The 13,928-nt window shown below is 44.4% G+C and overlaps 1 protein-coding gene across 1 annotated transcript in view; it reads right to left on the minus strand.

The window, feature by feature from the left end:
- The window catches only part of cul4b (cullin 4B), a 128,046-nt gene that overhangs the window by 39,586 nt on the left and 74,532 nt on the right, over positions 1-13,928 (minus strand). The window contains exon 11 of the mRNA XM_072505565.1: positions 9,916-10,108. Coding sequence (XP_072361666.1) covers positions 9,916-10,108 — 193 coding nt within the window. The remainder of the gene's footprint in view (positions 1-9,915; positions 10,109-13,928) is intronic.

The raw sequence follows: 13,928 nt of genomic DNA on the forward strand, positions 1-13,928 counted from the left end.
CAATGCTATTTTCAATCTTCAATATTAAGTTCCACTTTGAATCTGGAATTTTTTAAAATTTATTTTTTAAAATGTTTTTATTAAGAATTTTTCAATAACAATATTTTCCACCTTACAAACAACCCACAACCCCCCCCCCACCGCCGTAACAAAGAAAAGAAAGAGAACTCGCGTGGCAAGACTTGAACGTGGCAAGTCAATAAGATACAGAACTTTGGATTCTTCCCGTACATGTCAGTTTCCGGATCATTCATGTGCTTTCTTGCTCAAATGCCCCCCAGTAAACCCCCCCCCCCCCCCCCGCCACGAACGATGTCCCCCCCCGGGTTGCTGCTGCTGCTGTCCGACCTTCATCTAACGCTCCGCAAGATGGTCTAGGAACGGTTGCCACCGTCTGTAGAACCCCTGCGCAGACCCTCTCAAGGCAAACTTTATCCTTTCCAACTTGATAAACCCAGCCATATCATTTATCCAGGCCTCCACGCTGGGGGGCTTCGCCTCCTTCCACATTAGCAAGATCCTTCGCCGGGCTACTAGGGACGCAAAGGCCAGAATGCCGGCCTCTTTCGCCTCCTGCACTCCTGGCTCGTCCACTACTCCAAATAGTGCTAGCCCCAGGCTTGGCTTGACCCGGACTTTCACCACCTTAGATACTGTTCCCGCAACTGCCCTCCAGTGCCGGACATGACCAAAACATATGGACATGGTTCGCCGGACTTCCTGAGCACCTCCCACATCTGTCCTCAAACCCACACAAACACAGGGAGAATGTGCAAACTCCACACGGACAGTGACCCAGAGCTGGGATCAAACCTGGGACCTCGGCGCAGTGAGGCAATCGTGTTAACCTACTCAGCCTCGCCCCAGTCATATGCGCTCTATGAACCACCTTAAATTGTATCAGGCTAAGCCTGGCACACGAGGAAGAGGAATTAACCCTACTTAGGGCATCAGCCGATAACCCCTCCTCAATCTCCTCCCCCAACTCCTCCTCCCATTTACCCTTCAGCTCCTCTACCAGAGCCTCCCCCTCTTCTTTCATCTCCTGGTATATCGCCGACACCCTGCTCTCCCCGACCCATATGCCCGAAATCACCCTATCTTGAATCCCGTGCGCCGGGAGTAGCGGAAATTCCCTCACCTGCCGCCTCACAAACGCCCCCACTTGCATGTACCTGAAAGCGTTTCTCGGGGGTAGCCCAAACTTTTCCTCCAGCGCCCCTAAGGTCGCAAACGTCCCGTCAATGAACAGGTCCCCCATTCTTCTTTTTTTTTTAAAATAAATATATTTTATTGAAAATTTTTTCTAAACAACATTTTTCCCTCTTACAAAGCCAACGAAACGAAAACAAATCAGAAAATTTTAACAATACACAAGTAACAAAACCCCATTATCTATTGGCCTAAACTAAACTAAACCCCCCCCCCCCCCTTTCCCCCCTGGGCTGCTGCTGCTGGTCATCCATCTCCCCTCTAACGTTCCCCTAGGTAGTCGAGAAATGGCTGCCACCGCCTGGTGAACCCTTGAGCCGATCCTCTCAGGGCAAACTTTATCTGCTCCAGTTTAATAAACCCCGCCATATCATTTACCCAGGCCTCCAGTCCGGGGGGTTTCGCCTCCTTCCACATGAGTAGGATCCTGCGCCGGGCTACTAGGGACGCAAAGGCCACGACATCGGCCTCTTTCGCCTCCTGCACTCCCGGCTCTTCCGCAACTCCAAATAGAGCCAACCCCCAGCTTGGTTTGACCCGGGCCTTCACCACCTGCGAGATCACTCCCGTCACTCCCTTCCAATATCCTTCCAGTGCCGGGCACGCCCAAAACATGTGCGTGGTTTGCCGGGCTCCCGCCACATCTCCCACATTTGTTCTCCATTCCAAAGAACCTGCTCAATCTTGCCCCCGTTATGTGTGCTCGGTGTAGCACCTTAAATTGATTCAGACTAAGCCTGGCGCATGAGGAAGAGGAGTTTACCCTGCTTAGGGCATCAGCCCACATACCCTCTTCTATCTCCTCCCCCAATTCTTCTTCCCACTTTCCCCTTTAGTTCTCCCACCGACTCCTCCCCCTCTTCCCTCATCTTTCTGTAAATCTCTGACACCTTGCCCTCTCCGACCCACACCCCTGAAAGCACCCTGTCCTGTATCCCCTGTGTCGGGAGCAACGGAAATTCCCTCACCTGTTGTCTAATAAACGCCCTCACCTGCATATATCTCAAGAAATTTCCCCGGGGTAACTTATACTTTTCCTCCAATGCTCCCAAGCTCGCAAAAGTCCCCTCTATGAATAAATCTCCCACCTTCCTAATTCCCAACTGGTACCAGCTCTGAAATCCTCCATCCATTCTTTCTGGGGCGAACCTATGGTTGTTCCTGATAGGGGACCCCACCAGGGCTCCCCGCACCCCTCTCTGTCGCCTCCACTGTCCCCATATGTTCAGTGTTGCCGCCACCACCGGGTTCGTGGTATACTTTTTAGGAGAGAGCGGTAGCGGTGCCGTCACCAGCGCCTCTAAACTCGTCCCTTTACAGGACCTTCTCTCCAGTCTTTTCCACGCCGCTCCCTCACCCTCCATCATCCATCTACATATCATTGCCACATTGGCGGCCCAATAGTAATCTCCCAAGTTCGGTAGTACCAGTCCTCTGTCCCTACAGCGCTGAAGGAACCCCCTCCTTACTCTCGGAACTTTCCCTGCCCACACAAAGCTCGCAATGCTCCTATCTATTTTATTGAAAAAGGTCCTGGTGATTAATATAGGGAGACATTGAAATACAAATAAGAACCTCGGGAGGACCGTCATCTTAATTGCTTGCACCCTGCCCGCCAGCGATAAAGGCTGCATGTCCCACCTCTTGAAGTCCTCCTCCATTTGTTCTACCAGCCGTGTCAGATTAAGTCTGTGCAAGGTTCTCCAGCTCCTAGCGATCTGAATCCCCAGGTATCGGAAATTTCTTTCCACTTTCCTTAGCGGTAAGCCTTCTCTCTCTCTCTACTCTGGTCCCCTGGATGTATCACAAATAATTCACTCTTCCCCATGTTTAGCCTATACCCCGAGAATTCCCCGAACCTCCTCAAAATTCGCATAACCTCTATCATCCCCCCCGCTGGGTCCGACACGTATAACAATAGGTCATCCGCGTATAACGCGACTCGGTGTTCTTCTCCCCCTCTAATCACCCCTCTCCATTTCCTGGAGTCTCTCAACGCCATGGCCAGAGGTTCAATTGCCAACGCAAACAACAGTGGAGACAGCGGGCATCCCTGTCTTGTTCCCCTATATAATCGGAAATACTCCGATCGATGTCGACCTGTAACGACGCTTGCCGTTGGTGCCCCATAAAGAAGTCTAACCCCGCTAATAAACCCGTTTCCAAACCCAAACATCCTTAACACTTCCCATAAATACTCCCACTCCACCCTATCAAATGCCTTCTCTGCGTCCATTGCCGCCACTTTCTCTGCCTCCCCCTCCACTGGGGGCATCATTATCACCCCTAGTAGTCGTCGCACATTAACATTCAGTTGTCTCCCTTTTACGAACCCTGTCTGGTCTTCGTGCACCACCCCCGGGACACAGTCCTCTATCCTCGATGCGAGTACCTTTGCCAGCAATTTGGCGTCCACGTTCAATAGTGAAATAGGTCTATAGGACCCGCACTGCAACGGATCTTTGTCCCTCTTCAAAATTAGCGATATCGTCGCCTCCGACATCGTCGGGGGTAGAGTCCCCCCTTCCCTGGCCTCATTGAACGTCCTTGCCATCAACGGGGCCAACAAGTCCACATATTTTCTGTAGTATTCCACCGGGAACCCGTCTGGCCCCGGGGCCTTCCCTGCTTGCATGCTTCCCAGTCCCTTAATAACCTTGTCCACCTCAATCGGCGCCCCCAGGCCTGCCACCTCCCGCTCCTCCACTTTCGGGAACCTCAATTGGTCCAGGAACTGCCGCATCCCCTCCTCTCCCTCTGGGGGTTGAGACCTATACAGTCCCTCATAGAAGGTCTTGAACACCTCATTTATCTTTCCTGCCCTTCGCACAGTGTCTCCCCTTTCATCCCTAATTCCTCCTATCTCCCTCGCTGCTGCCCTCTTTCGCAGTTGGTGCGCCAACAGGCGACTAGCCTTTTCCCCGTATTCATATCTCCTCCCCTGTGCCTTCCTCCACAGTACCTCCGCCTTTCTGGTGGTCAGAAGGTCAAACTCGGTCTGGAGTCGTCTCCTCTCCCTGTACAGCTCCTCCTCCGGGGTCTCTGCAAATTCCCTGTCCACCTTAAAATCTCCCCCAGTAATCTATCCCTTTCCTTGGCCTCTGTTTTCCTTTTGTGAGCCCCAATAGAGATCAGCTCTCCTCTGACCGTCCCCCATTCTTCTAATCCCTACCCGATGCCAGCTCTGAAATCCCCCGTCCATCCTTCCTGGGACAAACCGATGATTGTCTGGAATTTGTTTTTGAGACGACAGCACAAAAACTAGCCATTAAACACAACTGGTTTATGCCAGTGTTTATGCTCTATACTAGTCTCACGAACCTGATCCACAAAACCTTTTTTTCCATCTCCATCATGTGCATGGCTAGCTTATACCTTTGTCATTTATCATTTGCCTTAACTACTTGTGGCAGCACGATCCAGATTCTGACCACTCTTTGGGCAAATAGCGTTTTTTCCTGAATTCCCTATTAAATTTAGTGACGACCGTACACATGTTTTCAACACAAACCCTTTCAAAATTTTAAAAGAATCTATCAAGTCATTCCTCATGCTTCACTTTTCTCTTTTGAAGATGCCAGTTTGACAACCACTACACCAAAAATGAACCTCCATGCTTGGTTTGGTATTTTTAATTGCCTTGTTAATCGATGTCACCATTTTTAATGATTTGTCTATCTGCACCCTTATATCCCTTTACCATTTAGATTATCCAAGGCTTCTTTATTCTTCCCAACAGAATGCTCCATCTCAAATTTATCCATGTTGAAATTAACCTACCAATTACACATCCATTCTGCGAAGTTTACTTATGTCATCTTTGATTTTGTCATATTGTTCCTGTGTGTCCAACCACATCCTTCAATTTGCTGACCTCAAATTTTGAAACTTTACTTCCAATTCGTAATGCAATTTTTTAAAATATACATTTAGAGTATCCAATTCATTTTTTTTCCAATTAAGGGGCAATTTACCGTGGCCAATCCACCTATCCTGCACATCTTTTTGGGTTGTGGGGCGAAACCCACACAAACACAGGGAGAATGTGCAAACTCCACACGGACAGTGACCCAGAGCTGGGATCAAACCTGGGACCTCGGCGAAGTGAGGCAATCGTGTTAACCACTTGCGCCACCGTGCCGCCCCATGAATGCAAATTTGGAACCATCAGTGGTTGGTCCGAGCATCAATCCCTGTGAAAACCACTCCCCACCTTTTGCAAGACTGCATTGTTAAACTTAGCCCCTACTTGGGTGGCACGGTGGTGAAGTGGTTAGCACTGCTGCCTCATGGCTCCGAGGACCTGGGCTCGATCCCAGCCCCAAGTTACTGTCCGTGTAGAGTTTGCACATTCACCCGTGTCTGTGTGGGCCTCACGGCCACAACCCAAAATATGTGCAGGGTAGGTGGATTAGCCATGCTACATTGCCCCTTAATAGGAAAAAAAAACAGCCCCTACTTTTCTTTCTCTAGCCACTGGTTAGGCATTTTCTGCTCGACTTGCTCTCACCTGGTCATACCATGCTGAACCCTACCATAGGGCTTTTGAAAACTCAGATCTATATCTACTGCATTATCAGTGTCTACTCTGTTGATGACAACTTTAAATTTTAAATATAATCTTTGATCAGATGGCAGTGGCTTTACATAGTGGTGTCCCATAAGCACCACAGCCCTCTGGCACTCCTTCAGGTAAGGCACCACTCAAATTCATAATTGTGCAAATATTACCAAACAATGTAATTCAAATAATACACAGCTGTTAAAGAAACACAGCCTATCAATCTTTCCTAATATATGTACTCGCTCACATAGATTGTGCTTTAACATACAAAAATGCCCCAGATTCCTCAGAGGTGATTCAGTGTCATGAACGCTCAACATTAGCAGACTATAATGTTTAAAAATGTGTTTTTAAATCAAAGAAAAATAGATGGTCGTGCAAAGGGAGTGCTGAACTCCGGGGGGGGGGGGGGGGAAAGAGAGAGAGAGAGAGAGAGAGAGAGAGAGAGAGAGAGAGAGAGAGAGAGAGAGAGAGAGAGAGAGAGAGAGAGAGAGAGGAGGAGAGAGGAGGAGAGAGAGCGAGCTAAGAAGTAGAACAAAGAGAATTGGAACTCTTACAGGAACCGGCCTCCTCTATTCTGTAGTAAATAATGGGGAGAAGTAAAATTCTGTGGGGAAAACAATCAATTAAATGTTTAAAGAGGTCCGTTTTAAGAACCTCAGGAATTCTGAGGTGTCAGGACTGCTGTGGCCTGAGGGAGAGAGGAATTAGTCTAGCTGGTGATAATGGCATCCAGAAAAACTCAGGCGGAGTGGAACAATTGCCAAAGGATGCTGGAGGTTTTGGCCTGATATATAGTGGGGAGCCTCTGCTGGAGAGTTAGGAGTGACTTTCAGACTGTCCCTTGAATGCTACTTATCTGCCAGAAACATGGTGTGAAACAAAATACACAAAATCACTACAGTGCAGAAGGAGGCCAATTCGGCCCATTGAGTCTGCACCAACCCTCTCTAAGGGTACCCTACCTAGGGTCAGACCGCCCTGTCCCTTTAACCCAGTAACCCACATAACCTAACCTCTAACCTTTTGGACACGAAGGGGCAATTGATCATGGCCAATCCATCTAACCTGCACATCTTTGGACCGTTGGAGGAAACCGGAGCACCCAGAGGGAACCCACGCAGACACAGGAAGAAAGTGCAAACTCCACACAGACAGACAACCGAGGGGGGAATGGAGCACCGGTCCCTGGAGTTGTGAGGCAGCAGTGCAAACCATTGAGCCACCATGTCGCCCATCTTCCTATTTTTAATTGATGTTCCATTTACCTATTAGTTACTATTTTGATTCTGTTGATTTTAATTTGTTTATTAAAAGTCTCAAGTAAAATTTTGACCTGCAGTTATTTCCATTGGATTGTTTAGGGAAATTGTTTAGGAAAATTGTCCTTTTCAAAAAAAGGTTATCCGTCTGTGTGGGGATCACAGCATTAGGCAAATGAAACCAAATCAAAGGAGATATTAGAAAGGCTGACAATAGATTTGATCAAAGAATTTTAAAGGGGGAAGAGAATGGTGACAGGGCAAAGAAGTTGAGGAAGGGAATTCCAGGGACATGGACTGATTGGTGGAAAGGGCGAACAAGTGACAGATAAAATTCAATGTAAATAACAGTGAAGTAAATCATTTTGGTAGGAAGAATGCTAAAAAGATATATTATACATAAATAATATCTAATATATAGGGTTCAATTCCAATGAGGATGCAGGAGCAGAGGCACCTGAGTGTATATGTGCATAAACCATGGTGGAGAAGTGGACACTGTGAACTGACCCTTCAAATAGCCAGCACATACACAACAGGCTAAATGACCTCCTTCGCCGCTGTAACTATTCTATAATTTTGTATTGGGCCCACAGCCAATGGTGGGATGAAGATGCACAAAAGATCAATGGCAGAAATCACTCGGGTTGTTCAGCAAAGGAGGCTACCGATTGGCCCCTAGCATCTGTTGGCTCCCTGAAAGAACTTAGTCCTATTCTTTTGCTATTATTGTTTTCAAATAGTTCTCAATTTCTCTTTTAGAAACTATTTTGAGTGATGTTTATACCAGAAACAACTGCCCATCTGAAACAACATTGTACCACAAAAGAAAACAAACACCTATCATAAGGATAAAAAAGACCAACAGAAACGTCCATTTCTGCATTCTAACATTTTGTATTATCAAGAGATCACACTAGCAGTGTAAAGATGCTCCAAAGTTGTAACTAGAAAGTGCAAAACGTAGTGAACATAAAAACACCAAACCCTGAAGACAATAAAACAGATTCTCAAACAAGTAAATTAACAGTCTTCCATATACGTGTTAAAGGCAAACAATAATTCAATTTCTAGTTCATACTTTCATTTCATTAGTGTAATCACCCTCATTTGCACATCTCTCTATTCCAGCCCATATCCTCAGAAGTCAAACTGCTTCTGTTACACACAGAACACATCAACTAACTTCAAAATTACAGCTGTTAGGAGTGGCACGGTGGCACAGCGGTTAGCGCTGCTGCCCACAGTGCTGAGGACCTGGGTTTGAATCCCAGCCCTGGGTCACTGTCCATGTGGAGTTTGCACATTCTCCCCGTGTCTGTGTGGGTTTCACCTCCACAACCCACAGATGTGCAGGGTAGGTAGATTGGCCATGCTAAATTGCCCCTTAATTGGAAAAAAATAATTAGGTACTCTAAATATTTTTTTAAAATAAAAATTACAGTTGTTTACCTCCACAAGCAGCATCACAGGATATGAAGTACATACTACAAATATCACACATGCGCACACTTCCTGAGTAACACCTTTGTCAAAGAACACTTACTTCCAATAACACTTTTGTCACAGTTTTTTAACATTGTCAAATCAACTATTCATTTAGCCAGTTTCTGATTAAGTCTTTTGGGCCAATCACAAGATAGAAAGCAATTTTGTACATGTTGCACAATCTACTATTCTGTTTCTGGCCACTCATCTCCCCTGTTTTCTTGTGGGTCTGTTGGTTTTCTAACAAGAACTAGCATTTCTGTCTTCTAAATGCTTATACTGTTTGAACTGCTGCATGCATTTCAAGTATTTTTAAAATTCTGGAAAACAAGCTTTAAACTTTTCTAAATCTTGGGATAGTGCCAGTGCGAAGAAACTGGAAGGAGAAATGAGGAAAGGAAGTGGATGGAGAGAGAAGAGATTGGAGAAAAAGCATGGGCAGATGATCACAAATATACTGCAACTCTTACCACACGAGCACAATGCAATAAAGATGCTCAGAAGTTAACAAATAAAAGTGAAAAACATAGGAAACATAAAAATACCAAATCCTGAAGATAATAAAACAGATTTGCAAACTAAAGCTACACAATCTTCCAGTGGGAGATGGATAATGAGTTGCGCAGTAGGACAAAAGAGGGTGCAACAGGGTGGGACAGAAAAGCAGAGTAGGTGCATTGAGTGGATGACAGATCTGGGAGATGGATACTCTAACTCACTATAATCTGCAGAACACAAAATCCACTGGCACAATAAAAATGAAATTAATTCATTCAATCACTTTAAATTAGTCATCTGAAATGTCATATTTAAGGTGACAAAACACATCTTCCAGCTTGAGTCACATGATACTCTTTTATAAAGTCCATGTTATATCATTCATTCAGCTGTTAAGCTAAAGCGGTATGTACATTTATGACTACAATATCTGGTGTCTCACTAGGTGAGATCAGAGTTTAATTGTTCTTGTATCAGAGGGTATCTCAACAGCAGCTGCTGCAGCAAACAAATGTCTTTGTTTCTTTACAATTTCTTTTCAAGCCTGACATTAAGTATGTCATGAAGGGTAAAACAGGGAATTCACACTAGATGTAACAGTTTTATGTAACAGTTTTATATTCTTTGTGATCTCTGGGACATTATTTTAGAAGGAGAAGAATTTTATCACATATTGCAGAATCATCAAATCCCGACAGTGCAGGAGGTCATTCAGCCCATCAGGTCTGCACTCACCCAAGGTTGGAATTGAACCCGGGTCCCTATCTACTATTTGCTATGGTGCAGCTGCATGCTCTCCTTCAAGGTAAAAATTAATAACTGTTGTGAAATAAAGGCAGGGTAGCAGTTTAACAAAGTGTTCATTAAAACTTTTCAAATTGTTATCCATACCTATTAGTTCAGCTGGCTTATTAGGTCGTTTGTTTATGAAGGTTTCAAAGGCTTCTTTCATTGCATTGACAAATTTTTCATTCTTCAGGAAGCAGACATCTACTACGTGATCCACTTTGTCCTTGAAATCTAACAGCTCTTGAACCATCGTTTTATCTTTTTCAGGATTAATTACTATTGTACTGCCAAAGGTCTGAGGAATAAAAAAATTAACCAACTTTAATCAAAATTCTGAGGAAGACTAACTGCAACTGGAAATACTTACATGACTACACCATTTAGCAATGAAACATATCTGGCTGCAGTCATCGGGATTTAAACAGTGTCCCTCCCAATGTTTCTTGCTTCAACATGTAAATTCTTGCCAGGGTACCACATCCCTTGCATCCCTTCAAAGCTTTGAAGTGACCATTCTTCAGACAATAAATCTGTTGAAATGTGGAAATTAAATCCTATTATCTCCTAGTGCTCATCGTTGGGCCCTTTTCAGCAAGGATCAGGGAACAACAATAAATAGCAGGGGCCTAGGGTGACTCAAGTAAAGCACTCTAATTGCTGAGATCTTCGAATAAGGCCAATGGAGCTGTATCTCTATGACTAAATCACAATGTATCCTCTGCTGACCTCTTTTAGTCAGGACTAACGGCTTCACACAGCTCCATGACTGTTATCAGTACAAACCCAGACAGACTCAGAAGACAGGATAAACTGGACTGGGTGAGCATGCCATTAAGTTATCTTTTATAAAACACATTTTCCAAATATGTACCCATATCCAGTACCAGCCTCCCCGAACAGGCGCCGGAATGTGGAGACTAGGAGCTTTTCACAGTAACTTCATTGAAGCCTACTTGTGACAATAAGTGATTTTCATTTCATTTCATATCCCTTCTGAAAGCTACTACAGATTCTGATGTCATCACTTGCTTGTAAGATATCTATATCCTAACAAGCTGTATAATAAAAAAATTCCCAACTTGTCCCTTCATTCGTTTCATAATCTTTACATTTATGTCCTCCAATTACCGAAACACAAACCAGGTCTAGTTTACAAAGGCTTTATCAAACAAAGGCTTTATCAAAACCGTTTATAAGTCTGAACACCATTAAATTTCACCTTGATCTTTCCTGATTCAGCAGAGAAAAATATTATCGTCTCATCACACAGCTGATTATGGAATTAATTATTTTGGAGTATTATATAGACAGATGGAACGGGACAGTATCTAAGGTATACTTGCAGTGCTAAGTAAAGGAGTTGAGACAAACAGGAAAGTTTAACAGAGAAATAACTGACTAGCTAAATGGTGCAGAATAAACTGGCACAGTAGCATTGGTTCCATTTTTCAAGGACTGTTACCAGCAGACCTGTAACAGACATCAACATGGCCTCACAGACAATGTTTAGGGATCTACATTAGACACTGACTAGGCACTAAGCATTCAGAAATTAAGTGGGTAAACTGTAGCCAATAATTACTGCGTCATTAAAAATTATTGAGTTGGCTAAGCTAGGCTGATGGAAGGGAATATAACTTACAAGAATGCAGAACATTCAGGAAAGGAAAGAGGAAAAAGGGAGGAGAGGGGAAAGGAAGAATGTACACCAATTACATTCTCCCTCCCAGCCATGTTCTCTGGTTGAATGAGCATACTCTCCACTGAAGCACCCTACTGAATCCATAGGTGAGTGCTGAATACATAGTCTCCCCATTACAAAGGCCAACAACCTCAACCCCCATAACATCATCCAACGGATCTGCTGCTGAAACCTCTCAGATGTCTTCTCCATCGCCAGATCCAACTGCTCCAAATTCCCTTGGCCAGCACCCCTTGCAAGGCTCTGCAAATCTCCCTCTCAAAACCTTCAGCTTAATCTCTATCACTTCCATTAAGAATCCCTTTAAAACCCACCAGTGACAAACCATTGTAGCCACCTAAATTGGCCAACTCCAGATTTAAAATGGCGAACGGCAAAGGCTGAAGGGAAATTCAGCCAACACAGGCAGAAACCAGCAGGTGCAGGTTTGCTGTGTATTTAACTCTGCAAAAGCCCAGACAGCATCGATACCAGCGACCATCAGCATAATAATGTAGCAGCCATCTACATACTAATGAGCAATCCCCAGGAACAATAGCAACATTTGGGACACACAAAACTAAGCCAGACTCCCCGGCGCCAGCAGGAGCCAACACAAAAGAGGTTAACGAACACCTCAAGACCGCCCATCGATCAGGGAACCGCTCCAGTATTGGAGAAATCGAACCAAGCGATTGGAACGAAGTCCAATCACCTACAACCAGGTACAAGGTCCGCCCCGAGAGGCGGGAAGCCCCTGGGGACTATAAAGTTAAGCCCCCAAGTTCAACTCGCTCTCTTCTTCCTGCCCGGGTCACCCAGCAACGCAAACCAACCTTGACCGGTGCAGTGACCGCCGAAAGAAGTAAGTCTCAAGTCAATGCTCGCTACGAGATAGGCGCTCCTAGCTACCAATCCGTACCAACTTCGAATCCCGCAGACTCAGAACCCGAACGAAAGGCCATTTGTTCCCCTGACCTGGTGGACCAGTCCGAAGTTAAGTATAGGCCTGTTAGTTATAGAAGTAGCTTAGACGTAGAATTTGTGCATGAGTAGCAATTACTGTGTATAATAAATGTGCTTTGATTTGAATCTTGCTAATCGGTGTATTGAGTTATTGATCATTACTTGGACATGAACCTCGTGGCGGTATCATAAAGATATCTGGCGACTCGAGAGCAAAGGGAATAAAACAGAGCAATTGAACCAACCGGAAAGTTAGCAACACCATTTAGATGCCCACTTTCTTCAGTTGATGGCCCACTTTTTGATTCTCTTTCCTGAAATGTTTGCTGGCATTAAAATCGTATTTCTTATTTTGGCTAACATACTACATAACTACTTTAGACACTTTTACCAAGACCATGAACAAACACACCATCCTAAAATCAACATTTATCATGCAACTCTTACATACATTAGATAATGCTGTGCATTAGATATTTAAGATAAGTGAATGAATACCTTAATGAACTGAATGCACCCCCTGGTACTCTTATCTATTTTTCACATTCTTATCTTCCATTGAGAGTCAACAAAGAGGATATTCCACTAGACTGGAAATGTTGAAATGCAATTACCGGTATTAAAAAAGGCAACCCAGCAGCTACTGAACCTGTGGTCTGACCTCAGTAATCAGAATGCCAACAGAAACAAAAATTGGAAGTAAGTATAATACGTGTAGCAAGTGTAAAATAACAGTTTTCGAAAGGTTAGATTGGGCTAGCTGCAGTTAGTTTTGAAAAGATTAAATCCCAAATGGTGAAGGGCGAAGGGGACAACATGACAGTACATCCTTGCAGCTAAAAGACATTTGATATTGCTCAAGAAACTCCTTTACAAACTAAAGTTAGTGAGTACAAGGGTAAAATGTGGATCACTAACTGCCATAAGAAACAATTAGCCAGTATGCTGGATCAGTGACCTGGTAATTTAAATCATAGAAGACTGCATTTTAAATATTTCCTCATGGGATTTTATTAACTGATGCTCGGAGTTGGAAAATTTACTGAAAGCCATCTGCATGTGCATGAAATAAAAGTTTTGTACTTTACAATGTTACTTCAATAGACATGCCACATTTGTTGAGATTTTTGTTTATAAATTTAGAGTACCCAATTTATTTTTTTCAATTAAGGGGCAATTTAGCATGGCCAATATACCTAGCCTGCACATCTTTTGGGTTGTGGGGGCGAAACCCACACAGTCACGGGGAGAATGTGCAAACTCCACACGGACAGTGACCCAGGGCCGGGATCGAACCTGGTACCTCGGCGCCGTGAAGCAGCAGGGATAACCCACTGCGCCACCGTGCTGCCCTCAGATTCCAAGTTAAGTAGGAAACATCGATTTATCTACTGGATATTTAAATGTTTCAACTTTTGCTTTGCCCAATTTTGTTTCTTAATGACCGGATTTAAAGTTTAGCCTGAGA

Source organism: Scyliorhinus torazame, chromosome 5, assembly GCF_047496885.1.
Source record: "Scyliorhinus torazame isolate Kashiwa2021f chromosome 5, sScyTor2.1, whole genome shotgun sequence".
In the NCBI taxonomy this organism is placed as follows: Eukaryota; Metazoa; Chordata; class Chondrichthyes; order Carcharhiniformes; family Scyliorhinidae; genus Scyliorhinus; species Scyliorhinus torazame.